At 36.6% G+C, this 27,208-nt stretch overlaps 2 protein-coding genes across 6 annotated transcripts; one reads left to right on the forward strand and one right to left on the reverse strand.

Moving 5' to 3' along the window:
* The first annotated feature begins 294 nt into the window (after positions 1–294).
* LOC129254175 (tolloid-like protein 2) lies at positions 295–16,918 on the forward strand. Of its 2 annotated transcripts, none has more exons than XM_054892635.2 (11): positions 295–690; positions 2,016–2,221; positions 3,385–3,642; positions 5,317–5,468; positions 6,255–6,386; positions 7,307–7,448; positions 10,392–10,562; positions 11,216–11,425; positions 12,212–12,331; positions 13,142–13,304; positions 13,912–16,918. In XM_054892635.2, exons 2-11 carry the CDS (start codon positions 2,017–2,019, stop codon positions 14,267–14,269), a joined length of 1,911 nt encoding a protein of 636 aa, XP_054748610.2. In that variant the 5' UTR covers positions 295–690; position 2,016; the 3' UTR covers positions 14,270–16,918. The 2 variants fall into 2 exon arrangements, with proteins under 2 accessions (XP_054748610.2, XP_063950974.1); XM_064094904.1 differs by lacking the exon at positions 295–690 and adding an exon at positions 703–778.
* Positions 15,977–26,782, reverse strand: LOC129254174 (uncharacterized). Of its 4 annotated transcripts, none has more exons than XM_064094907.1 (8): positions 26,462–26,727; positions 24,082–24,116; positions 21,554–21,613; positions 20,674–20,736; positions 20,353–20,470; positions 19,502–19,605; positions 18,582–18,791; positions 15,977–17,772 (listed from the first exon to the last, which is right to left on the reverse strand). In XM_064094907.1, exons 2-8 carry the CDS (start codon positions 24,091–24,093, stop codon positions 17,743–17,745), a joined length of 597 nt encoding a protein of 198 aa, XP_063950977.1. In that variant the 5' UTR covers positions 24,094–24,116; positions 26,462–26,727; the 3' UTR covers positions 15,977–17,742. The 4 variants fall into 4 exon arrangements, with proteins under 4 accessions (XP_063950977.1, XP_063950976.1, XP_063950978.1 ...); XM_064094906.1 differs by lacking the exon at positions 26,462–26,727 and adding an exon at positions 25,990–26,178; XM_064094908.1 differs by lacking the exon at positions 24,082–24,116 and having other exon boundaries at positions 26,462–26,782.
* Between the last annotated feature and the right edge of the window lie 426 nt (positions 26,783–27,208).

Genomic DNA, 27,208 nt, shown 5'->3' on the forward strand with positions numbered 1-27,208 from the left:
CTTGGTTTAAATGCTAAGCAGAATGTACTTTTAATCCCTTTCTCGATCTGTTCCAATTTTAAAAACTCATTCGTTCTATCTTTATCTGTTTCTCCCCGTCTCCCCATCACACACACATACTACCCCCCCCCCCCCAATATAGAACATTTCCATTGCACTTTGCTAAACTACTTTCTCCAGCGTTAATGAAAGGTGTTAGGAATTGCACTCAAATAGAAGTGGGGGATGACACAATAAATTCTAAAATGGCTCTTTTCGTTCCTCTCATCTATTCACGGCGGACAAAAACTACTCATTCTTCTTTTGTGAGAGAGTGAAAACGAACACTGGGCTCCTTTTGTCATCTCCCATTCTCCCTGTCCCACTCTACCCCATTGACTGATGTTCTATTCTTATTCAATTCTCTAATAAATCGCAGTGTTGATGCCTCAGCACGGATAAGGCCGAGTATATGCATTATCTTGCCATTGTTGCGCGAACAAGGCCCCGCGGCTGCTTCCTTTCAAGTCGCTCCATTATGACAAGTCTTGCAGGTACATCGTGTTGGTCACGCACGCCTCTGGTCGCGCTGATTTTGTTTGTGATACTCTGATAGTCAGGTTATCATATTATATTGCAATTTCGTGTCTGTTGACGTTTTCAGATGCCATCTATAATTTATTGACCAATGTGCTTCGGCCATCTGATTTGGTAAGCAAACTATTTGTAATCTTCGGCGGCATTGTGGTGTGTCTCATCGCTATGTGAAAGTTCAAAAGGAATATCGACTGTATTTCAGGTTTACTGCCAATCATCCATCAACTTAATTCATCCTTTTGTCTTTGTCCGTTTTGGGCTCATCTTATCAATATCAAAAGCAACTTATTTATCAGTTTTAACGACTTCACTTGAAGACATGTCGCCTGGATAAGATGAATATTCTTTACAGGCATGGTGGCAATTATACCGTAAAGATTCATATATGGTAGTGATTTTTTATGGTGGTGATTTTTTTTACCTGATTGCTAAGAAAGCATGAATGCTTGTAGCAAGCAACCAGGGGCCCGACAGCTTAAGGTCCTCTCCGAGGGACCTAGTATTGAGGATGAATGCCTTTCCAAAGGGCACTAGCGCACAAATTGGGAATCAAACTCGGGTCACCAGAATCCGAACTCCCTGCTCTACCGTCTGAGCTACCGCACCTCCTGTTTATCATCTCACCTCGGCCTCCCTGTTACTTTATTACATCCTAACCTGAATGAGAGGTTAAACCAAATTTAACTTTCAAACCAAAGTAATCGACGTTTTGTAGTGCAAACTTGAACATATATTCCTTAACAATAATTTATCATTTGTTATATCCATTCATTAATTTATTCATTCATTCATTCATTCATTCATTTCATTCACTCACTAATTCATTCATTCATTCATTCATTCCATTCACTCATTCATTTAAAATGCAGTTTGAATAACAACTATAAAATATGTTCCCTCTAAAATTTGAAATATAACATTATTGAAAGGATGGCGGAGTGACAACCTTTCTTAAATGTTGCACTTACCACTTTAAATTGTTTGACCCAACACTTAAATTGTTGGATTCAGCTCTAACATGGTTGGATATTACATTTGAATATTATATTTGGATATTATATTTCAATATTGTTGATTTAACATTTCAGTTTTTAGAGTGGTAAAGTTTGCACGCTTAATGCATGATAAGGATTTTTCTTTTTGAAGTTTGTTCTCTATCTTACTCAAACGTTTATGATTATTAGCTTTTCTGTTCATTATTTGCCGTCAAGATTCTATTGTATTTTTACAATTGATGATTGAAATTTGATAACCTGAATTGAAATAAGACCGAACTTTCATTCATGCAATATCCAATTATTTTCTCTTTATATTTTTGTCATTTATGAGAATTGTTATGGAATTGTGTGTCATGTAGGCTAATCTAATGGTAATAAACAAAAAGCAGGCCTATATCATACGGAACATTCGTCACTGATTTCTTCTCCTTTCTTCAACAGAATGAAACCGACAAGCCCATCGTTGTCGCTGTTCGTTTCTTGGATATTGGTTGTCGTTGCTCTGGTGATCGAGTACGTCAGACCGTGCTCCGATGGCGAGGTCCAGCTCGGTAACGAGGGTCAACTCTATGTGATTTCATCTCCCTACTTTCCTGATGTTTATCCCACAAACCTCGACTGCGTCTACCACATGGTCGCTCCAACGGGTATGTATATGTTTATTTCCTCGATCAATATAATTCAATTTTTCTTCTTTTGAATATATCTTGTTAATGCATTTTAATTCATAATATGTCAAAAGACTTAAAGTTCTTAATGTCCATAAAATAATTATCCTTAATCACCGCGAAATTTATTTTGTCAAATATAACACTGTACGTTGCATTATTTCTCTGCTGAAAATAACAGTGTCACACAATGTAATTAAAGTGTGTTCACAGTGTGGTAAAAGTGTGTTCAGTAAGAAAACTATTTGAAAATGTGATTAACACTATAATAATGCTCAAATTTAACAGTGAGAAGATAATGATTAAAGCGGTAGACTACACCTCTGCATTGTGAATATCCACAGTGTGTGTCCATATATAGAAGGCTATAAACACAGTTAAAATGCTCAAATTTAACGGTGTTCTACACAGTGAACAGACCGTGGGGCACAATGTGCTGCACCGTGTTCTTTCCAACTGAATTGAATCTTTAAGATAATTGAGGGGAAGTTCACCCTGACAAAAAGTTTATTGTAAAGATAACGGAAAAAAAATAATTGGCGAAGCTTTGAGGAAGATCCATCAAAGAATAAAAAAGTTATTAGAATTTTAATTATTTGATTTGTGACTTCATATGCGAGCAGCTTTCCTTAGTATGGTTAAAAATCAATGAAATGTCATTTTTTTCAGAAAATTAAAAATGATTTATATCGCACCTTCAACTTTATCAATACAAATATCATTTCACACACGCTCCTAAAAAGAAAATAAAAAATAAGTCCCCACGAACCATTAAAAATGAAATTTATGCATTTTATATGACATAACATATGGGGCAGCTGTTCGTTTATGAAGTCACAAATAACAACTTGAAATTATAATAACTTTCTTAATCTTTAATGGATTTTCCTCAAACCTTCACCAATATTTCAAATTATTTTTTCAACAAAATTTTTGTCAGGGTGAACTTCTCCTTAAACACCTTAACGATTTTTAAAAGACTTTTAAAATAATTTGTTGAAAATAATTTTGAAACTAATTTTCTTGTTGATATCCACCGATCATTGCACTGTATATCCCACTTAAAGTTGTAATCAATTAGTTCTTTACGCTGTTTTAGTAGGCAAAATATAATTCCTTCTTATCCGAAATTTGACATTTAGACCGGCGAGTCAGGATTTTCTTTACCTCCTTCACCCTCGAGAACGCGAACGACCTCGACATATGCAATTTTGACTACTTGGCCATCTACGACGGCAGGTCCGACACCGACTCGAGCTTGGGGCGATTCTGCGGGCCGCAGAACCCACCAGCCACCATCACCACCGGCAACGAGCTCTATGTCGTGTTTCACACCGATTCGTCGATTCAGAAGACCGGATTTCGAGCCGAGATAACCGACGTCCCTCTAGATTATGCCGGTTAGTTTTAAATAGTGAACATCCCACTAAACTTCTGAGTGCTGGGGAAAAGTGTACCAAACTTGTGAAACAAACTACCACATGATGATAATATCAGATCAATAACATACATCGACCGATTCAAATCTGTGTTAAAACATACTATTTTAAGAAGTACTTGTATTAACCAAACAGAAAACAATTATTATTGTTGTTATTTTCATTATCATCATTATTAATATCATCATCATCATCATTATTAAATAATTTCTTGCATCTTCAATACTTGAATAAAAAGAAAACTAACTGGGAAAGCACCAGTAGCGTACCGTGACTCGGAGGAGACAAAGCATTGGGGGGGGGGGGCAAAGCATTGTTCACAGACAATGCACTGCCCCCCCCCCAATGCTTTGTCTCCTGCGGTTCACGGTACGCTACTGGAAAGCACACAAACTATATCTGTATCATCGTCATAATTAGATTCCGCGAGGACGCATTCTTTTTCTTCAAGTCATAGCATAACCTTGTCTTTTTTGTATTGAAATATTTTTTTTATTTTTTCAATTGTAGCTTAAAATATTTTGAAACTTATTGAAGGGTGGTTCAGCAGGGTCAGTTGTCATAGCTGGATAAACAGTTTCATTTTATATTCACATTTATGTAACAGTGCGACAGCAACGCGGACATTCCTAGGAAAACAAACAAACAAACAAAAATGATATATGGTGTAACGATTCTTAACGTTAATGTATCATGAAGATTCTTTGGGGGGAAATCTTGCATTAATTACCTTCCTGATGTATTTGATGAAATTTTAAACATAAATTTGACAACTTCTTCTGCAAAGTCATGCACTCTGTGCTGAGACAATTCATTTTCACAACTTCCATGCATGCCTCGTGAAATGATGGATGGCTTAACCTGAAGTGGATAACTTCTTTTGATAAAGTTTTATGAATAAATATGCCCGTAAAGGGTTTTTAGTAATTTTGTGGAAGTTTGTAAAATTATGAGGTGTGGGGACCTACATGTTGCTAGTGAGTAAAATAACCATGCCAAAGTTTGTTTTAGCATTATTATATTCTTCACAATAAGTAATAATTTTCTTTCCTTAGACTTCAGTGTTGCATATAAGCAGACCTTTGTCATCATTATCGCAGCGACCGATTAGGTTAAAAATCTCGGGTGATTCCTGTTTAGTTTGTAATTATGATCACAGCATTAGCTGCATGCAAGAGATTTTTTTTTTTTTAATATCCTGAATGATGTTTCACAATAATGATATAGCTATTTTTTATTTAGTGCTTTTCCCACAATGGCCCAAAACGCTTTACAGCATATTATTACCCCGGTCATCGGATCCTTGCGTGCGCGTATACAATGAATACACCTTCTCCAATCCCTGGGGAGCATTCCAACAAGAGTTCCAAGACTCAATTGCTGGGCATACTAAATAGGCTATCGCATCCTATCGGGTACCCATTTAGCACCTGGGTCGAAAGTTGCAAAGTGTGGATTAACGCCTTGCATGCCCAAGGACGCTAGACCGTGGTGGGATTCGAACACACGACCCTCTGTTTTCAAGGCAAGAGTCAGAACCACTACACCACGGCTCTTCTACTTCCACACCGATCCCTTTAAAGCAATTTGCTCATTGATTTCTCTCTTGTTTCCATCATTGATGTCTTTTCCTAGAACCTGTACCGACTCCTGCGCTCGGGTCCTGTCTGTACACCTACACCGAGGAACATGGCGTCTTCTACTCTCCTAATTTTCCTGATTACTACGGCAATAGTTTACGGTGTACGTACATCGTGACCAGCAGAAAGGCAGATAATACCATACTGGTAAGCTAAAAGATGGACTAGCTCCCCCAAAAAAAGTGAATCAAACGTAACTCGAAAATATGAAATGTTACTCGATTTCAACCGATTAGGAGTAGGCCTAAGCAGTTGATACTCTTTCTCCATTCTCCAACTCTGCCCATGCGAATAACCCGTATGATCAGTCTTTCTCTGGCTTTGACGTTAATTGATATTCTTTAACTTTTCTTTAAGTCCTGAATCCAATTTACATTCTTCAAATGAAATCGAGTAAGATGTTATCTTTTCCATTTGACACTTTGCTAACAGCAGATTTTATTTGCTTGAGCCAGTATCGGCATGTCGGACAAGTTATTGTCAACTCTGATACCCCTTGAAATAATAATAATAATAACGCAGTTCTTGTATAGCGCATATCACATAATGTCATAACGTCCCTGTAAATGCGCTTCCAAAGTACTTGGATATTATTACCCTGGCTTTAGCCCCGCAACCTTTTACAGCGCGGTGGCATTTCACGGAATAAATTCCTGCCAGGTACCCATTCATCTCACCTGGGTTGAGTGCAGCACGACGTGGATGAATTCCTTGCTGAAGGAAATTACACCATGGCTAGGATTAGATCCCACGACCCTCTGTTTCAAAGTCAGAAGACTAATCCACTGGGCCACAACGCTCTGAAATCCCTTCTTGCATTAACAGGCAGTAGACCTCAACACAATATAGACAATTATAATGAGGTTCAGAACGTAAAAAGAAATCCAGAAAAAGCATGGTATTTTATACTTTCTTATCCTGTTTATTATTCAGCTCCGATTTCCATCATTTGACGTGGAGGAGTCCATCAATTGTGTTTATGATTATGTGGAGGTTCGAGATGGCGACACAGAAACCAGTGAATTACTAGACCGTTACTGCGGGTCTTCATTGCCAGATAATATGGTAAGGTGGATGGGTACGATGATTTATGTCGTCATAATTTCTAATGCTATATTTCCAAAAGTAATACTGTTAATAGCATACTTTAGCCTGTCCTTATTCATCTTTTTGTAAATCCCCACAAATGCATCTATCACTATTCCAATTCATGAATTCATTACTATAAGATTGTATAAATTTGTATGTCCCAAATCAGTTATAATGTGGAGGATGAAGTGGTATGTTTTTCAGGATAAGTCTTGTGATATTACATGTAAATTTATTTTGACTACGTGCCCGATCGAAATAAAATATCTTGATGTTTTTTTTTTCTTTATGATGTAAAACCTGTCCCGAAGCATGGAATGGGCTGAAAATTTCAGGATATTCAATGACTAACTTTGTAAGATAAGTGATTAACAGTCCTTGTTTAAAATTAAATGAATCATGAAAACGACGCCTAGAGCGGCGCTAGATACGAAGCAATGAAAAATATTTGGAGGTGCCGTGGTCGAGTGGTCTAAGGTTCTTGACAAGACACACACTGAAGTTCGATCCGCGGCCAAGGCACTTATGTCCTTTCTTCTGCAGTCACATTTCCCCTACGGCGCGGCCGCCGCACGGCGAGTCGAAAACAGCCGTTTTATTCAAACCACAATAGCTGGTACAAAATGTTAAAACGGCTGTTTTCGACTCACTTTAAATGATGTAAATTAGTCGTTATTGTTTAATTTACTTGATTATGATTTGTGTTTAGAAAACATGTAGGGAGTAAATAGATTAAAAAAAAACAAGTTATATCAAATCATTTGCAACTTAAAAAGAAACATCCATGATTGAAAATAATTCGCCAGATCAGATTCTCACCACAGCCGATCAGGATATTATTTCAAATCTTTGAAGTTTTGAATGTGTAAGCTCTACATTAATTCTTGAACCCATAGATATCGTCGACTGGTCCTGCGATGTTCGTGCGATTCCGCTCTGATTCGTCGAATGTCTTCAAGGGATTCTACGCTGAGTACGCAGATTCAGACACTGGATTTCAAGACGATGGTGGCAATTCAAACTCCAATCAATTCTCTGGTAATTACATTGTTTTAGATTGTTTATACAAAAAAAAAAATCACTTTACACATACATTTAAAGTGACTGGTGTACAGACGGGGGGTGCGGGGGGGGGGCTTGAGAACATGCCCCAAAAGATTAACGACCACGAAAAAAGGAGAAAAAAAGGAGAAAGGAGAAAAAGAAGGAAAATTGAAAAAAATAGAGGGAAAGATGGCATTATTTTTCCGAATACTACCGTACGCCAAATTCTGTCACACAAAAAAAAACAATTTTCGTATTAAATAGGTATTTTTTTCTCGCCCACTTCGCTCACTCGCAGATTTTTTTCTCAAAAATATTTTGCCATGCGGTATGTCTGGCGTATAATAAGATTCCAACTCATTTCAGTACTGATTCAAAGCCCACCGAACACCATAACGATCCAACTAGACCATGCCTGATTGACTGGGAGGAGGTCAGTCGTATAAGCCAGTCGGGCCAAAAAGGTGTGCGGTGGGTTTAATATTTCAAAACTCTTCACGATGATTATTAATTTTGATTGGCTGCTGAGCCTTGTTACCATTGTAATTATCATACCATAATGGCAAATTACCCTAATGGTATATAAGTTCTTTATGAGACTGAACCCATGCATACAAATCAATAAATGAAATGAAAAATGAAAACAGCAACAACAGATAACAGTGAAAGCAATCACGTAGCACAATGAAAGTGGGGGATTCAGTCCACATAATCACAGCCCCCCCCTGTATATGGGTGTATAGGACTTTATCAATTCACCCCAATTACAACATTTGTAATGTAATTTGTTCTAGGAGGAGGAGATATAAAATTGGTTTTTATTTATTGTTGCAGCAGTAATAGCACGATGCCCCAAAGAAGCTAGATCATTATTTTTTACCCTGATTTATGATGTAGACCCTGCCCTTAAAATAATTATGACAATCTATTCTTTGAAAAGAAAAAAAAGATTCATCGAGGTCATGGAGGTTCTGTGATCATACAGCTCAGTATTACACTCTTTTATTGATAAATGTCCAGATTAGTACCATGTTCGTCAATGAGGGCGCCCATGAACACTTAAAGGGATTTAAACTACAAAATCAATATCAGTTAGGCTGATACCATATAAAGTCGACAAATATTGGCTTCCTTATTATGGATGCCATTTCCGTTTGAAAAGATTTAAGATCCATTTTAGTCCATTCTCGGTTCATCCTTGTCTTGCAGTCTATTGTGTATGCCCCATCTATCAGAAAACTTATCGTCTGTTCTTAATTGATTTACTCTTTGTCTACCCTTTTCCTCTTTTTTTTCTGTGTTGGTTGAATTCCAATGAGCCGACGAGTGCGGTAAAATGGCAGTGCATAGGGGTCAATTCAGGGAATACTTGTCAAGGGTACCGTTTTGTTTCCAATACTTGTTAAAGGGCAAGTCCACCCCAGAAAAATGTTAATTTGAATCAATAGAGATAAATTAAACAAGCATAACACTGAAAATTTCATCAAAATCGGATGTAAAATAAGAAAGTTATGACATTTTAAAGTTTCACTCATTTTTCACAAAACAGTGATATGCACAACTCAGTGATATGCAAATGAGAGAGTTGATGATGTCACTCACTCACTATTTCTTTTGTTTTTCATTGTTTGAATTATACAATATTTCAATTTTCACAGATTTGACAATAAGGTCCCTCTTGGTTGGACCAAATATGTTCAAACAATGGTAATTCCACATGTTCATGGAGAAATGAGATCTTGTTTCTCATGACAATAAGGAGAAAATGGAAATATTTCATATTTCATATAATGAAATACAAAAGAAATAGTGAGTTGGCGATGTCATCAGTCCCCTCATTTGCATACCGAACAGGATATGCATATAACTGTTTTGTGAAATTAAGCAAAACTTTAAAATGTCATAACTTTCTTGTTTTACATCCGATTTTGATGAAATTTTCAGTGTTATGCTTGTTTGATTTTTCTCTTTTTATTCAAATAAACTTTTTGTTGGGATTGGACTTGTCCTTTAAGGGTAGGGTTTCACACGCCAATACTTGTGAAGGGTTGCATTTTCAGGACATGGAAAATACTTGTTTAGGGTACTTTTCGAAACCCCATGTTCACACATGGTATCCACTCGTCAATGGAAGTGCCCCCCCCCCCCGGGGCGCCGATTTCAGTGATTTCAAAATGTAATGTTGCATGAATTTGTAATGTTGATGAAATATACGGCTCTTGATCTTGAAACACTGATAAACTGATTAGAGCTTTATTAATTTTATTTATTTATTCAATTTTTTTGAGGGGCAGGGTGGAGAGCTGCTTCTCTCCACCTTTTAAGTTACACAGCAATTTGAAAGGGATTCATAACAAAAGAAATTACGGTAAATTTCGGTCAACTTTGCAACGCGACTTTCTTCTGTAACTTTTATCTTACGGTGAAATCGTAAAACATGTAATCTACAGGGGTTTGACTGTCAATTTGGGCCTACCGAGAAAATTCACAGGTAATTCATGATCCTTTTGTACAGTATTCGCGGAGCTGATTTACGGTACACCATTTTGTAATTATAGTTGTAATGGAAAGGACTAGAGGAAGAAGTGAAGTTGAAAGGCGAGAAAGTGGAAATTAGAAAGTGGTGCATCTCTTTCAGAAATGAGTGTAGTCCTAAAAAGGACTGTAAGCAAGAAAGAGCAGAAAAAACTTGAATATAGTTGGCACGATGAGAGACTTTAGTAGAAGATTGGTTTGAGTTGGAGAGGCGAGAGAGGCTTGTATAGATGAAAGCAGACTCGAGTTGGAGAGATGTTAGAAGGCAGGCTTGAGTCGGCGAGTGGAGTTGTAGAACAGAAGCAGATGAGAAGATTCGACGTTTCAAGCAGGTTGACTGTCCGTCTTCAGTTTCAAAATGTTGTCTGTCGATTAATTTTCCTTCTTATTATTTTCTCCCAGTTTGCGACCTGTCTCATGAGGCACTGACAGAGAAAGGTGGGACCATCGTGTCCCACGAGTCCTACCCACAGGGAAGCTATGATAATTCACAATACTGCACCATCACCATCATCGCATCAAGGGCGCATGAAAGAATATTCTTTGATCTCATAGAGAATGACCTCCCGCCATGTAAGTAGTTTTGCATGCTATCGGATTGCTAGTTGACAACTCCCCAAAAAGATGGTAAAAGATGCGCGATAATTTTGATGACATAAAATAATCCTTTTGTGGGTTCACGTATCATGTCAATAAATGGGAGTTTGTAGATACGTAGGCCTGTAAAATAGATATAACTTATGTCTGTTAAGGTCTTTACGTCTGAGACCTACCTTTAACATCACCATCCGAAATATCAAGTCTCAGAATCTGTATCTAACTTTGGCATGTACTGCACTAGATGCAGACGCTGAAGCAACTGGGCTCTAGCTGTTTCGCAAAGAGTTGATTTAAAATTGTACTTTGAGTCCTACTCTGTGCGCTGTACGACACATATTTCTTCATTGTTTAGATTTGGTGAAAGGGCTCGTACTACTAAAAAAAAAAAATCACCAACAGGATTTGTTCATCAGAACTTGAAGAGGACATTAAGCCAAACGTAACTTTTTTAAAATGTAACTGTTTTAGCAGCCGCAGCTGCCCCGTCGTTGAACTTGCTCTTTCTATCTTAATTTCGCCTCGAGATGGCGCTATTCATTTTGTCAGTTAAGTGCCCTGAAAATACTGTTTCGTTCGTAAAGTGTCCCTTTAAGTCATGATCTACGTCAACATCATTTCAATCACAGCAAATGACTGCGGAGCGAGCGGGGACTATCTTCAACTCCTTGACGGTGACGCCAGCGCTCAAAACTCGGAAATACTCGGCTTCTTCTGCGGACAAGACGTGGGACGATATACAACCGAGAACTCCTTCGCCGTCGTTCGGTTCATCTCCGACAGTGTGCCGAACGCCGAACTTGAGGGGTTTAAACTTGTTTATTCCATCTTCTATACAGGTGAGGAAGAACAACAGAACGATCCTTTATGAACAGTAGTTTCATCTTCACCATGGTAACCATCATCATCGATTCATTATTGAAAACTCAGTTGATTTAAAAAAAGATAAGAACCTCCAAGTCGTCGGCTTCTCATAGTAAGAGTTGGAATCTTGTGGAATTCTTTGGTAGACCGAGGTCCTGAAATATATATACTCTGGTCTTGAAGTATTCGAATAAAGACATTTGGATCCGTATTTCACAAGTGTCCATACAAAAAGCGTATATTAGGCACTTAATCATAACAATTAATATTGATTACATTGCAAAAAAAAGAAACAATCATGATCAGTCGCTTTGCTTGTGTTATGGACGCCTGATGTCGGCTTAGGATGTGAAGGGGAATAAATATCTCAACGGAGAGTTCAATTATTAATCATTGTTATTAATAAATAGTTCCCTCATGCAGCCATGTTGGAGGACAAACATTAAAACTCCGTGCATCAAACCGTGATCAATGTTTTTTGGGGTCCAATGATCAGATGTCTCATTGTTACGTCCTCCATGGTGACGTCATTGTGGGGATACTCTGTTAATCATAAATAACTATTAATAGATTATAATCATTATTGATCAAGAATTATGTCCTTTGATCAATTTGGCCAATCGCTTTTTTTCTATTTATTAATCGATGAATCATTTGATGTTTCTTTAAAATCACTTCACTTTACGCAACCACACGTTTTATTCTCTCTTTACACCATTTCATTTCATTGTTGATTTAATTCATTACCTTTTTATTATTAGATGAATACGGATGTGAAAATGGTGACTGGCATTGTGATAACGACCGATGCATTGCAAAGAATCTGATCTGTGATGGCTATGATCACTGTAGAGATAACTCGGACGAAGAGAAGGGATGCAGTAAGTAAAATAAGAAGAAATTTTCACTTCATTAACACCTGGGGCCCGTCTTACAAGGAGTTACGATTGATCCGATCAATCGCAACCAATGAAAGCCAGCAAAGTCAACATAATTATACAATGCATGTTTGCTCGATTTTTTTTTCTAGATTTGAATGTATATCCATAAATTCATTGATTTCTTGACAGTTTGGTGTGTTCTCCTTTGTTTACAAAGGACATTTTGCACATTTCCTGTATAGACAAAATTATGACACTGATGGATTTCCATAGAGTTACGATCAATCGTAAGACGGAGCCCAGAAGACATTTATATTGTCATGATCGGTATGCTCTATGAAGAAAATGTTCATCTTCGTATTACTTGTGACTCATGATATCGAATGGGAAAAGGCGCGATTTAAACCCGACTTCGTACAGTATAACTGAAGATATATTTTTTGCCAATGTCATGTTGATATACCTTTCATGTATTTTGATTGTATTGACTCGCAGTTTTCTAATGTCGTAATATCTTTTCAGGGATGAGTCTCTACACGGACCAAAAAGGAAGACAACTGTACAATAAATTGATTTGCAAATGTATAGAGCTCCCTTATGAAGGTCGTGGATTCGAGCCATACTATAGAGACTTCATAAATGAGAACTCATGCCTCCTTGTCAGGCGCTCGACGTATAGGAATGAAGGGTGACATAATCATGTTATGCAGGGTTCGCTAGAAGGTTGACTAAAGGTTGCTACCCTGGGTAAATAGAGTTATTATTATCATTATTTTTATGATATTCTTCTGCTTATAATTTATCTTATAGGGCAAATTTCGACGAGGGTCTGGATGATCGCTGTGGGTGTGAGTGCTGCCATCATCATCGTGGTCATCTTCGTTGGGTGTCTCTTTTATAAATGGTCACATCGGAAATCGGCTTTGAGCCCCACCTACGAAGCTTCGAACCCTACCTCGACTTCATTGCAAATGTAAGTAAATTGGGCATCCTGTTTCTCGTATGTATTTAAAATTTATTCGGTGTTGAATATTAAAAATATAATGCAAAGAACGTAGGAAAACATTAAGCACTTTTACACATTTTAATTTTTGTGGGAGAGTTTTGAGTTAAATGCGCATGAAACTCTGAAAGAGAGAAAGATATCAGTGAAGACCCCCCTTTTTTTTGCTTGTCAGAATTTTTGGAACAAAAACGCCCCACCCCACGGAAAATTTTGGATCCACCACTGACATCCATAACGAAACCAGGAGCGTAATGAGAGAAAATAAAATGAGGGGGACATGTGTGGTCTATGTGGCAAACTTATCAAAAAAAAGTTGCAAGAAAGCGAACCAAGCGAGCAAAATTTTGAGCGGCCTTTTGAATAACAAAATCTGACTTTGTGATAGATTTTTACATAGTATTCAGAAGTTCATATCATATATCAACCCCTTTTTTTAAATTTCTTTTCTCCCTTGGGAAAAATTAGGGGGTCCATGCCCCAAAGCCCCCCCCCCCCCTCACATCAATACGCCAGTGGATGAAACCAAGAAGAAAGCAGGAGATAAGCATTTTTTAATTGTTCTTTTTAATTCCAGGAATAGCGCTGATTCAGAAAGTCCAAGAAGCAAAACGATGACCGCATTTACCATCTCCAGGAATGACGAAATAACCACTGATCATTCTCCTCGTCGATCAGGAAATCGTCGCAGCAACGCTGTCGAACCGCTGGAAACTGCACCGATCACACCCCCTCCATCGTACGGAGATATTCCCGAGATCCAGGAGCCGACATCGTACCTCGAATTCGGACGACGTAAAAATAAAACCGACCACCTAGGTCGAGAGGCGAAATTAAAACCGTTGTCGATGTTACCGTCGTCCGAACCGACGTCGGAGTCCTTGCCAACAGGAAGAAGAAACGTCTTGCCGCCGATCAAAAATGACGTTAGGTGATCCACGGGAATGAAAAGACGAGAGAAGTTATAGCTCAGTTCCTCGGCGTTATTTATGCCCTGTTCACATTTTGTGTACGGTCATCGTAAAATACCCGTGGGGTGGTCGTAATATGATAATCGTACAATATATTTAAGGTGGCATACGACGATCGTACGATTTTCGTACGGATTCGCCATAATCGTAGGTTCTACGATTTGTTAAGCGCGGAGTAAATTCAAATAGCGAATGGGCGTCGTACGATCGCCTTTTCAAAAATCGCTAGATGGCCTCACGATCATCATACGATATAATATTACGGTATCCTTACGGCCTCAGTATATACGGCCTTCTGCGATGCCAACCACATGAAATCGTAAGATGACTGTAGTATACATATAAAAATAGCAACCAAGTGCAATTGCAATTTCAGTAAAATGGCGAACGAGGATCATATTCTTAGAATTTTTTTTTTAAAGTTTCAACTGACTTCATTGCATTCACTTTACTGAAACCCGCCGAATAGGGTTGTTTTCAAAGGGCTCTGCCCGCCGAACCTGTCGTACATTAACACGTATTCCAAATGCCCTTTATACCTGATTTACCTTTCAAACATTATCTAAATATGTATTTTCTATTGGTGGCCCCCAAAAAGAAAAAAAAATCTTCCAATAATGCTTTTATTTATCAACATTTTCGTAATTTGTTTATAAAGAACAAGGGCGTAATAAAGTGTTCGATTAAAAAGGTATAAATCGTGTATTCAAACAGAGTTTAAGATAAAGCCATGATCAGAGAGTATGTTCCTCTATTTTTCATTTATTCAAATCAGAAATATATATTCGATATCCATGTTACGAAGGGAAAATGTAATTTTCAAAGTTCATATTATGTATGCAGATTGTAATTTTATTCGCCATAAACATGCCAAATGTACAGATTGTTACCATAATTGAATTATTGTAAATATTGAAATTATTGTACATATCACTGACGATTTGACTCCGGTCTTTGACTAGTTTTTATTGAAGTTAGCTGAAAGCTGAATTTATAAAAGGGTCAGAAGGACCGTTTAATTTATGAGTTAGATAACTGATGCAATAGTATTGTTTGGCATACTAGATAAATGTCTCTGTCCGATTCGATATCACTCTTAAAAAAGATCGATCAAATTACAATTGCGTTGGTTAATATTTTGTCCGACCGACAAAAATTGTCAAAATGAACCCTTATTGTTTGAATCTACCAGAAATTTGGTTGACACATATTCACCAAGGCAATTTTTACCATTTTTTTAAAGTAAACTTTTATTTAGGAAATATTCCAGTTCTGAAATTAGTTTTACTAGTGCATTTTACACACACTGTTTATGCACAAAGTGTAAGTATGGAAATGCATAATATCACACATCACCGGACAAAGCTGTTTCCTATTTTTTTTAATTGTCAATAAGAGTTTGATATAATCACAATAAATTTGATAAAGCTGCATGTGTGGTGCTTTACGATTTTAATAAATTATTCTCAAAGTGGTATATCATACTTTGGATTGGATAACACTTTTATTTTCGGTGTCAACGTGAATACACGGCATAATCATTTTCGTCATTTTCACTTCATTGAGGTACTTAGATAGAGAGAAATAGATACAGAAGAGAGATAGAGAGAGAGAAGGGGGGGGGGTCAAGTTCGTACAATTACAACAACAAGAACTGAGATTCTTTAATGATTACGAAAGCGTTAGAGTGTTGCAATAATAACACAACTTCCTTTTCTTTTTGGAACAGTGTTCAACTTTATTTTTCAAAATTACATATTGTACATATATTTATAGGCCAGTGTGAACTATACGCAAGACTTTGGACATATACAAAAATACACTCAATATACATACATTTCTTCATATAAAATAGTATTCACAGTGGCAAATGAATTTGTTGACAAAAATAATATGCGTATATTTATGGGTCAATCATGCAGCAATTTTTGTAACAAATTGTAAATATTTCTTAAAAAAAAAACACCTAAGCTCACTGCACAAAAACTGTCGGCATTGCAAAATTCAAATTGTATTTTTTTAATACCAAATTAACTGTAATTTCTTGGCTTATTGTTACAAAACAAAAGCATTTATAATTCAGCAAAACTTGAAGGAAGGGCGACAGATTTCTCGGGATCACATAGGGCTATCTGACTAAAGCTGACAAAAAGCAGTCGAAACGATCTTTTTTTTTCTTTCTAAAGATTGACAGATATTAGCTGATAGTTGGGAAACATTCTGGTGGAAATCTGTGCTATCCTTGACTTTCCCGAGATAAAGAAAAAAAATTGACCACAGAATCCTAAAGCATTCAGATCATCTGAGAACCAAACATGTTGTTCTGTGACATGCATGAGTCGACTTGAATTTCAAAGATTATAGGCCTACTGTATGACATGGTATACCAGATTATAAAATGGGGACATTTCGGGGTTTCCCAATGTGACATCACGAAAAGAAAACACGAGAGGCAACATGAGTGATCAGGATTTGGTCTCAAAATAATTTGCATAATTGCTCTGCAATTAAAAAAATTGTTGCAATACATATCATCTGTATTTTGTAAGGGTTATATACTTGCGCCATAACGGCTAAAACAAACCAATGGCTATTGGTCAACTTCAACAAAAACAGTGTACAAAAAGGTTATTTAACCTTAATTTCACTATTCTGCAATAAAAGCAAGTTGTTTCTAAGTGAATAAACGTATACATGCAAAGTTATCGTGTCTGCATTCTACATTCTTCTTGCTTTGGTGTCAAACGTGACCAAAAAACTCTTCTCAGAGTAAAAATGACCAGTTTTCCGCATTGTATTGACTCGAAATAATTCTTAGTCGATCAACTCTTTCAGTTTACTCCCAGGAGCTGTCAGAATTGAGAATTTTTGAGAACGGCACAAATGACCAGTTTTCCGCGTTGCATTGACTCGAAGTAATTCCTAGTCAAAACTCTGAGTTGACTCCCAGGAGCTGTCAGAATTGAGAATTTTTGAGAACGGCACACAATGACCAGTTTCCTGCGTTGCATTGACTCGAAATAATTCTTAGTCGATCAACTCTTTCAGTTTACTCCCAGGAGCTGTCAGAATTGAGAATTTTTGAGAACGGCACAAATGACCAGTTTTCCGCGTTGCATTGACTCGAAGTAATTCCTAGTCAAAACTCTGAGTTGACTCCCAGGAGCTGTCAGAATTGAGGATTTTCCAGAACGGCACACAATGATGATAAGATACGAGTCTCCAAACTTTAGGGCGTCATCCTAGTTAATCATCTCGATAAGATTCTAGAACTGTTTCCCATTTTCACAATAACGAAACATGCAGATTTGTGATGTCAGCGTAAAACTTAAAGTGACCGCTAACCGTCTTTTCCGTATAGTCCCATATAAAGGGCATTTACAAAGTCATAATTTATAACATCCTTTTGTCACGTTCGTAACGGTTTGGAAATGACATCACGACGCATAGCCCTGAGGGGTACGACCCTGGAATTGTTAGAAAGAAAAGAAAAACACTAAGCAATCATACATGTCAGCAATGGGTCTGAAAAATTTCAAAGCATTTTAAATGAGAATGCGAAAATCACAACTATGTTAAAATACAATGATTTTGCATCAAGATTCATGGCAAAGGCTCAATTTAGGCAGACTTTCGTCTGGCGGGTCTTTTTGTGCGTGCATGCTCTGGAAGAGGAGGGTGTGACGAGGGGGGGGGGGGCGCTTACCACGAGTTTTGCCCCAAATTAGCATTGTGCCCCACTTTACTGAGAGGTCAGATTTTTGTCTGAGCAATGAAAGTATTTTTTGAAGAAAGCATTTTTTTGGCCTGCATGGCCAATACATATTTTGGAGTGATATTTATAGGTATGACAGAACGTATGTCCATGATTTGTCTTCATCAATTCAAATAGTCATAATACATCTTGCTTGTTTTTCTATTTTCCATGCTATGTTCAGAAGGGTGAAAACATTTGGAGGGCATGCATTTTACCACAAAACCGCCAAGGTAAAGACTGACAGAACTATTAGGTTCGTAAGTATTTGACTTGGCATAAAAAACGAAATCAAAAGCCATTATAATCAATATAAAAAAAATCAATAAAACAGTTATCTTGTTTTCCACTCTGTCTAGCTCTATTTTATTTTAATCATTTATTTTATATCTCATTAAAACATTTAACAGGCATAACCCATAACAACAAACGATTATATATTTCAAATTGTAAATCAAGATGACAATAAGTACCCTTGTTTTCTACTCTGTCTAAAATTTATGTTGCTTTTTTTCTACTTACCACCATGACGACCCGAAATTGCCCTTCGACCCCGCTTCCGGACGATCTCAACGATCGCATGCTGTATACCGATCGGGTATCGTCGTTGCCGTTCGACTTCTTATGCACGGAGATGAAGCGGTTTGGGTTGTGAAGACATTCGAACCTCATATAGCTACTTCCTCCCTCAGCGAGTCGGTATTTGAATCGGCACTGAGGATCACCTTTCCCCTGTAAGATTAAAGACAACAATGATAAGATAATTATCAAACTTTAATATCAATACACGGGTATTTTGATGGAGGGGGGGGGGGGAGAGGGACGGGATGGAGCAAGACAACCTATAACGGTGGTGTCATTTTTTTTCTCTCAATTGATTACAGCGTTACACGACACAGGGCCAAGATAATACGTTCAAGCTCTTCTTCTTTCCTTTCCAGCTTCATTATTCATTTTATCCCCATTTGAAAAAAAAAATTACGGGAAATTTAAGATTTTTTTTCACATTTGGTAATAATGGAAATTCCATTGGGCTGGAACGATACTTCCAGATCCGACATAGACATGCTAAATGCCCGGGGGGGGGGGGGCAGTCATTTTTCCAAAGCTCTTTTTTTTAAGACTAGCCAAACGTATTTAGGGTATGTTTTTTCCCCCAAGATTTTTCCCCGGGGTCATATTCTGGCGACAACTTGTTTAGGAGCCAAAATGTGTAAATAAAGCCCGCGAAAAACTTGTTTAGGGGATTATTTTGTACACAGAGAAAAACTCGTTTAGGGGGTGTTTGCAAAATTTTGCCACGCATGTGTACAGCAATACAATTTTGACTGAAACGCTAGGAATGAACGCACTTAATTAATGCTAAACGTCCAAACATGAAAAGGGGTAGTAGGAAAACTGACAAGAAAATATGTTTGAAAGGCAAAGGGTGTTCCACTTACATTTGCGTAAAGGATGCCATTTCTTAGGATGAGGAAGTTGGATGTGTTCAAAACGCATCGTAATGTAATGCTACCATCAACTTCACTCCTTACGATGAATTGGGCTGGAAAACAAGAAAGATTACGTCACAAATAGCATGAATAGTATGTTAATTAAATGAAAAAAAAGAAGGAAAAGGTAAATATGAACGAAGTGCTCAAACGAGTTTCGATAGGAACCAGAATAAGTGTTTAGGGGGGGGGGGTGCCTAAGAGAGAAAGAAAGAGTGATAGAGAGAGGTATGGAGGGGATGTAGAATAGGTCTATGATATTTTAAGAACATTGCTTGTCAATTGAATTTTTTTTCTCGTAAGGTTTGTAGATTAACATTATATACCAATTAATAATACTAGTATGTCCAAATGATACGGAGTACATCAGTTAGGCATATTCACACATATACAAGTGAAGTTTAGGCATACTAAAATCACGCCAATGAAACAGACTCCAAACTGACCGAAGGTATATCATTGGAAATAACGTAATAGACTGGGTTGTCTGGGGTCGGTTTCACCGGATCCACATGGCGGATCCAGGGGGGGGGGGGCACAGTCGGCCCGTGTCCCCTCTTTTAAAGAGCCATAATAAAAATTTGTAAAAATACCTATTTAACCAAAGTATGCCCCCTTTTGAAAGTGATAAGTCTTCTTTTTTTTTGCTTGTCAAATTTTCATCGGGAAAATGTGCCCCCCTTTTGGAAAATCCTGGATCCACCCCTGGGTTTTTACTGCGGAATTAATAATACAGCAGTTACCGCCAAATGCTAAAGTACATATTTGGTTATTAATAAACATTTGAAGAAAATAATTACATTGTTTTCCATATATGCCGTTAAAATCTACTTTTCCCGAGATGGAGTTCACTCGAAGAAGTCCTCCCGTAGCCCTCGATTCTAGCTGGACTATATCACCAGTATGAAGCTCATGAGCCTGGAAGATGAAAACAAACATTAAATGCCATTATATAAGAATCTAAAGGGGCATTCCAACACAAATAACAAATTCGCAAAGAAATCTCAGAGAATCAAATCGAAGAATGTTTGAAAAATAATCCGACATACAGTAAGAACGTTATGAATTTTAAGAAGTGATTTTCAAATAGAATTATAAATTTGACGAAATGTTACACTCACCACTACTCCGACTCTATCTAGCGCACTGAAACCATTATAGCCGCTGTGGTGGACGTACGATCGCTGGAAAAGAATGGTAAAATCATATTTATAATAATCAAGTATGGAATAAAATTATCATTATACAAGGCTATCGGTTGGGCATTAGAATTTTCATTTAACATATCAATGCTGAAAAGGTTTCAATCATGTCACTTGTCCCCATATTTTCTGCTCAGTGCCCCCTTATTTTTTGTCACAGATATTAATCTTCAACAATAATTATTGTTCCTAATTCTTTATATGAGAACCACCTCCCGTGTTGGCCTGATAAGAAACAAGTCATTTTTACGTTAGTTACTAAATTGTTTGCTTGCTTAAACATCCCAAAATAAATTGACTCATTTTTAAGTGACAAAACTATTGGGCGTTAAAAGAAAGACAGTCTTGTTAATTTTCAGAGATTCGTGTGCCCCAATCTTAACCCCACTCCCCAAAGGTACACCCTCTTTAAAAAAAAAGACTTTTATTCAAGTTAATCATTGTCAGTTTTATGAAAGTAATGCCAATCCTGTTTGTATAGCTCTTTTTAACGACGGTATACTTTTTCTTGATCTTCAATGTTAAAGCAAAGCAAATGTATTTAATCGGGGGTACAGGGACTACCTATCTACCACGGAGATGAGAATCATTCATTAGTAACTATAAAACTTATCAAATATTTGAAGCCCCCATACTATTGGAAACGGGACGGGGCGTATAAAAACATAAGAATATTGTCATGAGGTACAATATGACAGTAACATAACGCTTCTTTTTGGGGGAAGGGGTTAGGGTTCTTAAGTTGGGTGCAAAAGAATTGTAAAATTAGAAAACAGATAAAAGATTGTTTTTTACGAACCTGTTCTAGTTTTGGTTTCATCGTGGATGGTGCCCATCCGTATAATGTGTCCATCCAATTCTGTTAAGAATAAAAGGAGGTATGCAATGGATTAACACGAGTCCTTATCATTTTTCTCTTCGGGGGTGGACGCCCCTATGATTTTTTAACGAAAAAGAAGAGAAGAAAAGAGAAATAGTGGGGGGTAAGAAGGGAGTGTATAAATGGATTGCGATGGCTTGGTAGTGTGACTATAATACTATCAATCCCCTACCAAAAAATACAAATAAATGAATAAATAAATAAATAAATAAATGAATAAACGAATGAATAAATGAATAAATAAATGAATGACTGAATAAATACATGAATAAATAAATAAATAAATAAATGAATAAATAAATAAGTGAATGAATGAATTAATCAATAATTAATGAATAAACCAAACTCAACTTTGGGTCATATGACTATAGGACCCGTTGAAGAAAGAGTTGCCTTGAAACACGCATCTAAAATCAAACGCAAGACCTGGCTGCCACTGATTGGTTCAAAGTTTCTCTTGATTTCTGCTATTGCGTTTGATTTTATATCAACAAGTGGGTCTTCACACAAGATCAGCACAAATACAACTTGCAATTTCAGACATGTCAGACGAACCTTCTGCGCAAAAGACACACTGCCGGGGACTTCAGGCCGCACTTTTCTCAAGTGAAGGGTTTGCACAGCAAACTAGTTCCCATTTCATAAGTTTGATCAATGACGAGTTGTCATTTTACAATAATATATGGAGTTAAATTTCATGGTTTTGTTTGGTTTTATGGTAGCTGCTAACGCATTTTAACCTTATTGGCAACAACTTTTATCAAACGGGACCAAGTCACATAAAACCTGTTGTCATTTAAAAATGCCAAAAATGCAAATCAAATTAGCACCACTTAAAATATGGTTTGTATTGATTGCTTTGGTTAAATTGGGGGAAATGTGGACAACTATATTTTCAGAAATATTATCATCATTTTGTTTATGAAATGAAGATACTAGATAATTAAAGAACTATGAAACAAAAGTATATAATATCAAACGCAAAACAACAAATGAACATAAGCGCCCCCACCCATGCATGCTTGGAGCAAATTACAGTTTGTATAGGTGCAGATCTTTCACACGCGGTATATTTGTATACATAAAAAGGTTATTAGAAAATCGAACTCGACTTTGATTAGTTCATTGTAACATAGGTTTGGCATTAGTATTAGTTATCATTGATTTCAACAGAAAAACCTATTATTGATCTGGATTTGCTTTTGAACTAATACCTTGGTCACATTTGTTCTACGGCGGCCGTACGGCGAGTCGAAAACAGCCGTTTTATTAATTTTAATTCAAACCACCTATATGAAGTTGGTACAAAAAAATGTTAAAACGACTGTTTTCGACTCGCCGTACGGCCACCGTAGAGCAAATGTGACCAAGGTATTACAAACAGGCATCCCAAAATCAAATAGTAATAAGAAAACCCAAGTGACTAGCTTTTGGCACTTCAGATCAAATCTTCATTTAAAAACCAATGAAATTTTCTAAATCCCCTTTCATTAGCATCATAACATCATTCTTTAAGTGGATTTAGGGTTAGTGAATTAGTGTTCTCTGTCATTAGCTTTAACAGAATCATTTTATTTTTCTATAGCAAAATGAAACCTAAAATCTTATAATATGAAGAAAATATCGATTATTTGAATTTAGCACCTTTAATAGCAATCTTCTTTTAAAACATTAATCATTCAATTTCTCTTTTTATACGAGTGAAATTCTTAATATGATTAAACACTTATGTGTTTGTTGCATTTTATCATGAGTTTGATAAACATGATAAAGATGCAGTAAAGATCAAGTTAACTTTTGACCCTATGAAAATCACTTGTTCTTTAAGCAGAGAGGGGGGGGGAGGAATAAATACCTTCATCCATTTACAATCATTCTTATCAATGAAACATTAAACAGTTAGCACACAAACCATGCATTAATGATATTTATATCATACCAAATAATCATTTTCGTACACAAGTTGCTCACAATACTGCCCTTCAGCTAAAACCACTTTCCACATATCGTTTCTAGATATATTAGGCTTTATATTTTCATATTTATAAACGACAACCTCTTAAATATCTATTTTAAGTGATAAATTGATAAATAATCTATGAGAAGATATTAATTATTTTAGTATATTAAATTCAATGCATCTTCTGAAAGGAATACCGCGGAGAAGGGGGGGGGGTAGTTTTTTTAATAGAGTATGTGATGGAAAGTATGAGGTTAAAATTTGGGTAGTATTTTCACTGATCATAATTAATGCATATCAAATACAAATAAACTACTCTGTGAGATGTTAGTATTCTATCCTCACATTCATAGTTGTTATGATTTTTTTTTGTTAGGAATGTAGGACGCTACATGGGATGGTGCTAAAGCTAACTTGGATTCGGCAGGAAGCATGGAGGAGGGGATGGATGGGGGGGGGGGGTGTAATGACATATCAAATAACTTACTGAAGTATCCATGGTGATTCTTCAATAAATCAATACTTTGGTGATAAGAGTGAAAGAAGGCGGTGAAGAAAAGAGTACAAGTAGAAAAGTGTAAGTGATAAAAATATAAAAATGATGAAATCATCTGACATATCAACCAAAGCATCGCTTGTTGCTTGGCAAAACCTCGTATCTATTTTTAAACAGGCTTTAGTCTTAATCACTTGCGATTCCATCAATTAAAGTCATGTCCGAAACCTATAACCTCCTATATCTCATTGAGATTATGCCTGTCTATCGAATGGCAAACGAGTATTTCATTTCTTTTTAGATATATACTGTCGCTCCGGTCTTATAAAAAAAGGCGTGGGCAACCTGGGACCAGTGAGTCCTAAACCCGCAAACACATAAAACGGTATATGGGAATCCATTTGATTTTAATATAATAAATGCCCATACCTTTAAAAAACACGAAACACGGCATTTTACAAATTAACAATATAAAAGTAAAACAAGTAATTTCCAGTGAAAATTAATGGAAAGAAGATCTAGGTGGAATGGGGGAACAAAAAAAAATACCCTTAAAGAAATTCCTATATAGTTCGTCAGCAAAGTTAAAGTGCTCGGTATTATTTCATTTTTTTTTTTTTTTTTTTTTTTTTTTTTTTTGGGGGGGGGGGGAGTTATTAATGGTCCTAGTTTAAGTGAAATTAAGAATGTAATTTGATCCGGACCCCTTTTTAATGCAAGAGCCAGGGGTGCATGTTCTGTTTATACAGCCTGACACCAACTACCACAACCTTTACACTACTCAGACATTAAAACTTCGGTTTATGTAAAGTTCAATTATTTGCACAACCATGGACCTACTAGTACGTTTTAATTGGTCCTTTGTAAATATAGAAAAGATAAATACAAGCATTTATCGGTTCTTAAAGAGAAGTTTAGACGGTTGCCATGCATGCATTGGGTGAATTCAAGTATTTGTTTTAGCAATTCGATTAGATTTAGTATCGTCCTCTTCATATTAAACGGCCCTTAATAGGACATTTTATCTGCATTGCTCTTTTAACTTGCATGAAATAAATGAACAATTCTTTATGCATTATTGATACCAACGTGTACACGTCTTATTTTATATAAATTCAATTGTTGAGTCTTAAGGGACAGAACAATTTCCCTCATGATTGTGCGAATGAAATAAAATTTGTTACGAATATTTTATCTACATGGACGCTTTTACGCCTATCAACATGTACAACAGGTCGTGTCTGACAGGGAGTGTTTTTACTGCAAAAGCCAGTTCTGTTTGCTGTAAATTTGATGAAAAGTGATTCTCTAGTCTATTCCTTGGGAATTCTATTCGTGTTCTTTAATTCACCTTTTCACGTCAACAGACACCACAAATCTCGAGTGTAATAATTTCCATTAGTTAGAGCAAAATAGAAGTGAAATAAACATAATGCTAGGACAACATTAATTTGATTTGTTGCTTCAGATTAAGAGTGAATAACATTTCCACCTTTGAAATAAAATATATCTTTAACACTTGCAAACGCGGTAATATTTCTAATATATGCCTAATTGCGTCGCGCAATTTTATACTCGGTACACGTATTAACCAAGTTACTTTTACGAACAACAGAACAAATAATATATATCATCGACAAGGACAAGAATATCAAACAAAGGAATTGTTGAAAATACACGTATACTCTATATATATCATAATATATATATATTTATATATATATATATATATATATATATATATATATCAATATACAAACAGAATGCCTACAGGCATACCTTAAGAACAATAAATAGGGTTGTTTTCTTAGATAAAATATATTAAAAAAAAACAACATAAGCCTAATAGTATTCATTTTCTTATAAAAACGACAGAAATCAATAAAAAAAAATGATCACCTGGAGTTCAGCCATGTAAATCCGGGAAGTAAAAGATGAAGGTACGACTACAATTTATCACACTTTGAGACCGACTCATCGAACCTTTCCCGTCTCTACGCGAATCCGAAACCATAACACAACCGTTTACAAAAGAACCTCTTCCCCTTTCTATCTAATCCCACATATCTTCAAAAGACCAATTAAATTGAGGGGGCTGAATGTGCATTGAATCTATCAATACAAAAACCAAGAGAGGGGGCTGATACATAGACATTTAATCGATTGCTTTATCTATGGGTGATTGTTTTGCATAACGAGTTGGTAGACAATCAAAAAGCTTGATAATCTCACCGGGCGAGGGGGTCGTAAAGAATGGTATTTATGGGACCCTACGAAGCGGGACAATAGTGTTTGGAGTAGAAGCTGGTATACTAAAACGGACTACGGTCGAAAAAATATAAATGACACAATACAATGGTCATCAATATACCTTTTGCGCCGTCACACTCCCTGCTTGCAGGCTGGGTGCCGAAAGTTGATTTGTACTGAAGAAATGTTTCTTCGACCGGGCAGGCTGATCGGTTGACAATCCAGAAAACACCACTGTCTGTTGTAGAGTTCTTGAGGTAGTTGTTGATGTAGATAAAGGTTAGCGATCAAATATTAACCTTGTCAAGTTAAACACACATTGTTATACACGCTAAAGGGCGAACACCATTTCATTCTGTAGTGTATGTGTTCTCTCATTGAAAGAGTTCGCCTCGAGGTTGTGTGGGACACAGAGCGAGTCACCGTGAATCAATACCGTATTGAACCCTATCGGCGGTAGGGACACGAATTGTATAGCGTCGTCATAACGACCGAGGGTCCCAACGTTGGAGGGTGTCGTTAGTCTCCCGCGGTTGGTCTAGTCTAATTCGTATACTGTGATTGATCTTTTATCTGTTTATTCAACAATTCCTGACCATAAACAGTTTCTGAACTTTGTTCATCAGAAGTTTTGCTCTCTAGCTCAAGATATTTTTTAAAGAATTTGACCACCCCAAGAAAGTTTAGGTCTATTCCTCACACTATGACAAAAACAGGAATAAATGACCATAGGTCCAAATGATATGTCTATTGATACAATTTTTATACATTCTGGTAAGATACAAATGAAACTAGAAAATGTTGAACTTACATTTTGTTATCTTTCTGTTTTGTTAAATGATTGAAAATTAGTGGAGGGGACATACGC

Source organism: Lytechinus pictus, chromosome 2 (genome assembly GCF_037042905.1).
Source record: "Lytechinus pictus isolate F3 Inbred chromosome 2, Lp3.0, whole genome shotgun sequence".
Taxonomy (NCBI): domain Eukaryota; kingdom Metazoa; phylum Echinodermata; class Echinoidea; order Temnopleuroida; family Toxopneustidae; genus Lytechinus; species Lytechinus pictus.

Coding starts and splice junctions, on each gene's coding strand:
- LOC129254174 (XM_064094905.1), bottom strand. Junction 19,606..20,352: donor CGGCATATATGGAAAACAAT/GTAATTATTTTC, acceptor CTTGTTTTCCAG/CCCAATTCATCGTAAGGAGT. Junction 17,773..18,581: donor AATTTCGGGTCGTCATGGTG/GTAAGTAGAAAA, acceptor TAACAATTCCAG/GGTCGTACCCCTCAGGGCTA.
- LOC129254175 (XM_054892635.2), top strand. CDS start 2,017: ATGAAACCGACAAGCCCATCGTTGTCGCTGTTCGTTTCTTGGATATTG. Junction 10,563..11,215: donor AGAGAATGACCTCCCGCCAT/GTAAGTAGTTTT, acceptor TTTCAATCACAG/CAAATGACTGCGGAGCGAGC. Junction 13,305..13,911: donor ACCTCGACTTCATTGCAAAT/GTAAGTAAATTG, acceptor TTTTAATTCCAG/GAATAGCGCTGATTCAGAAA.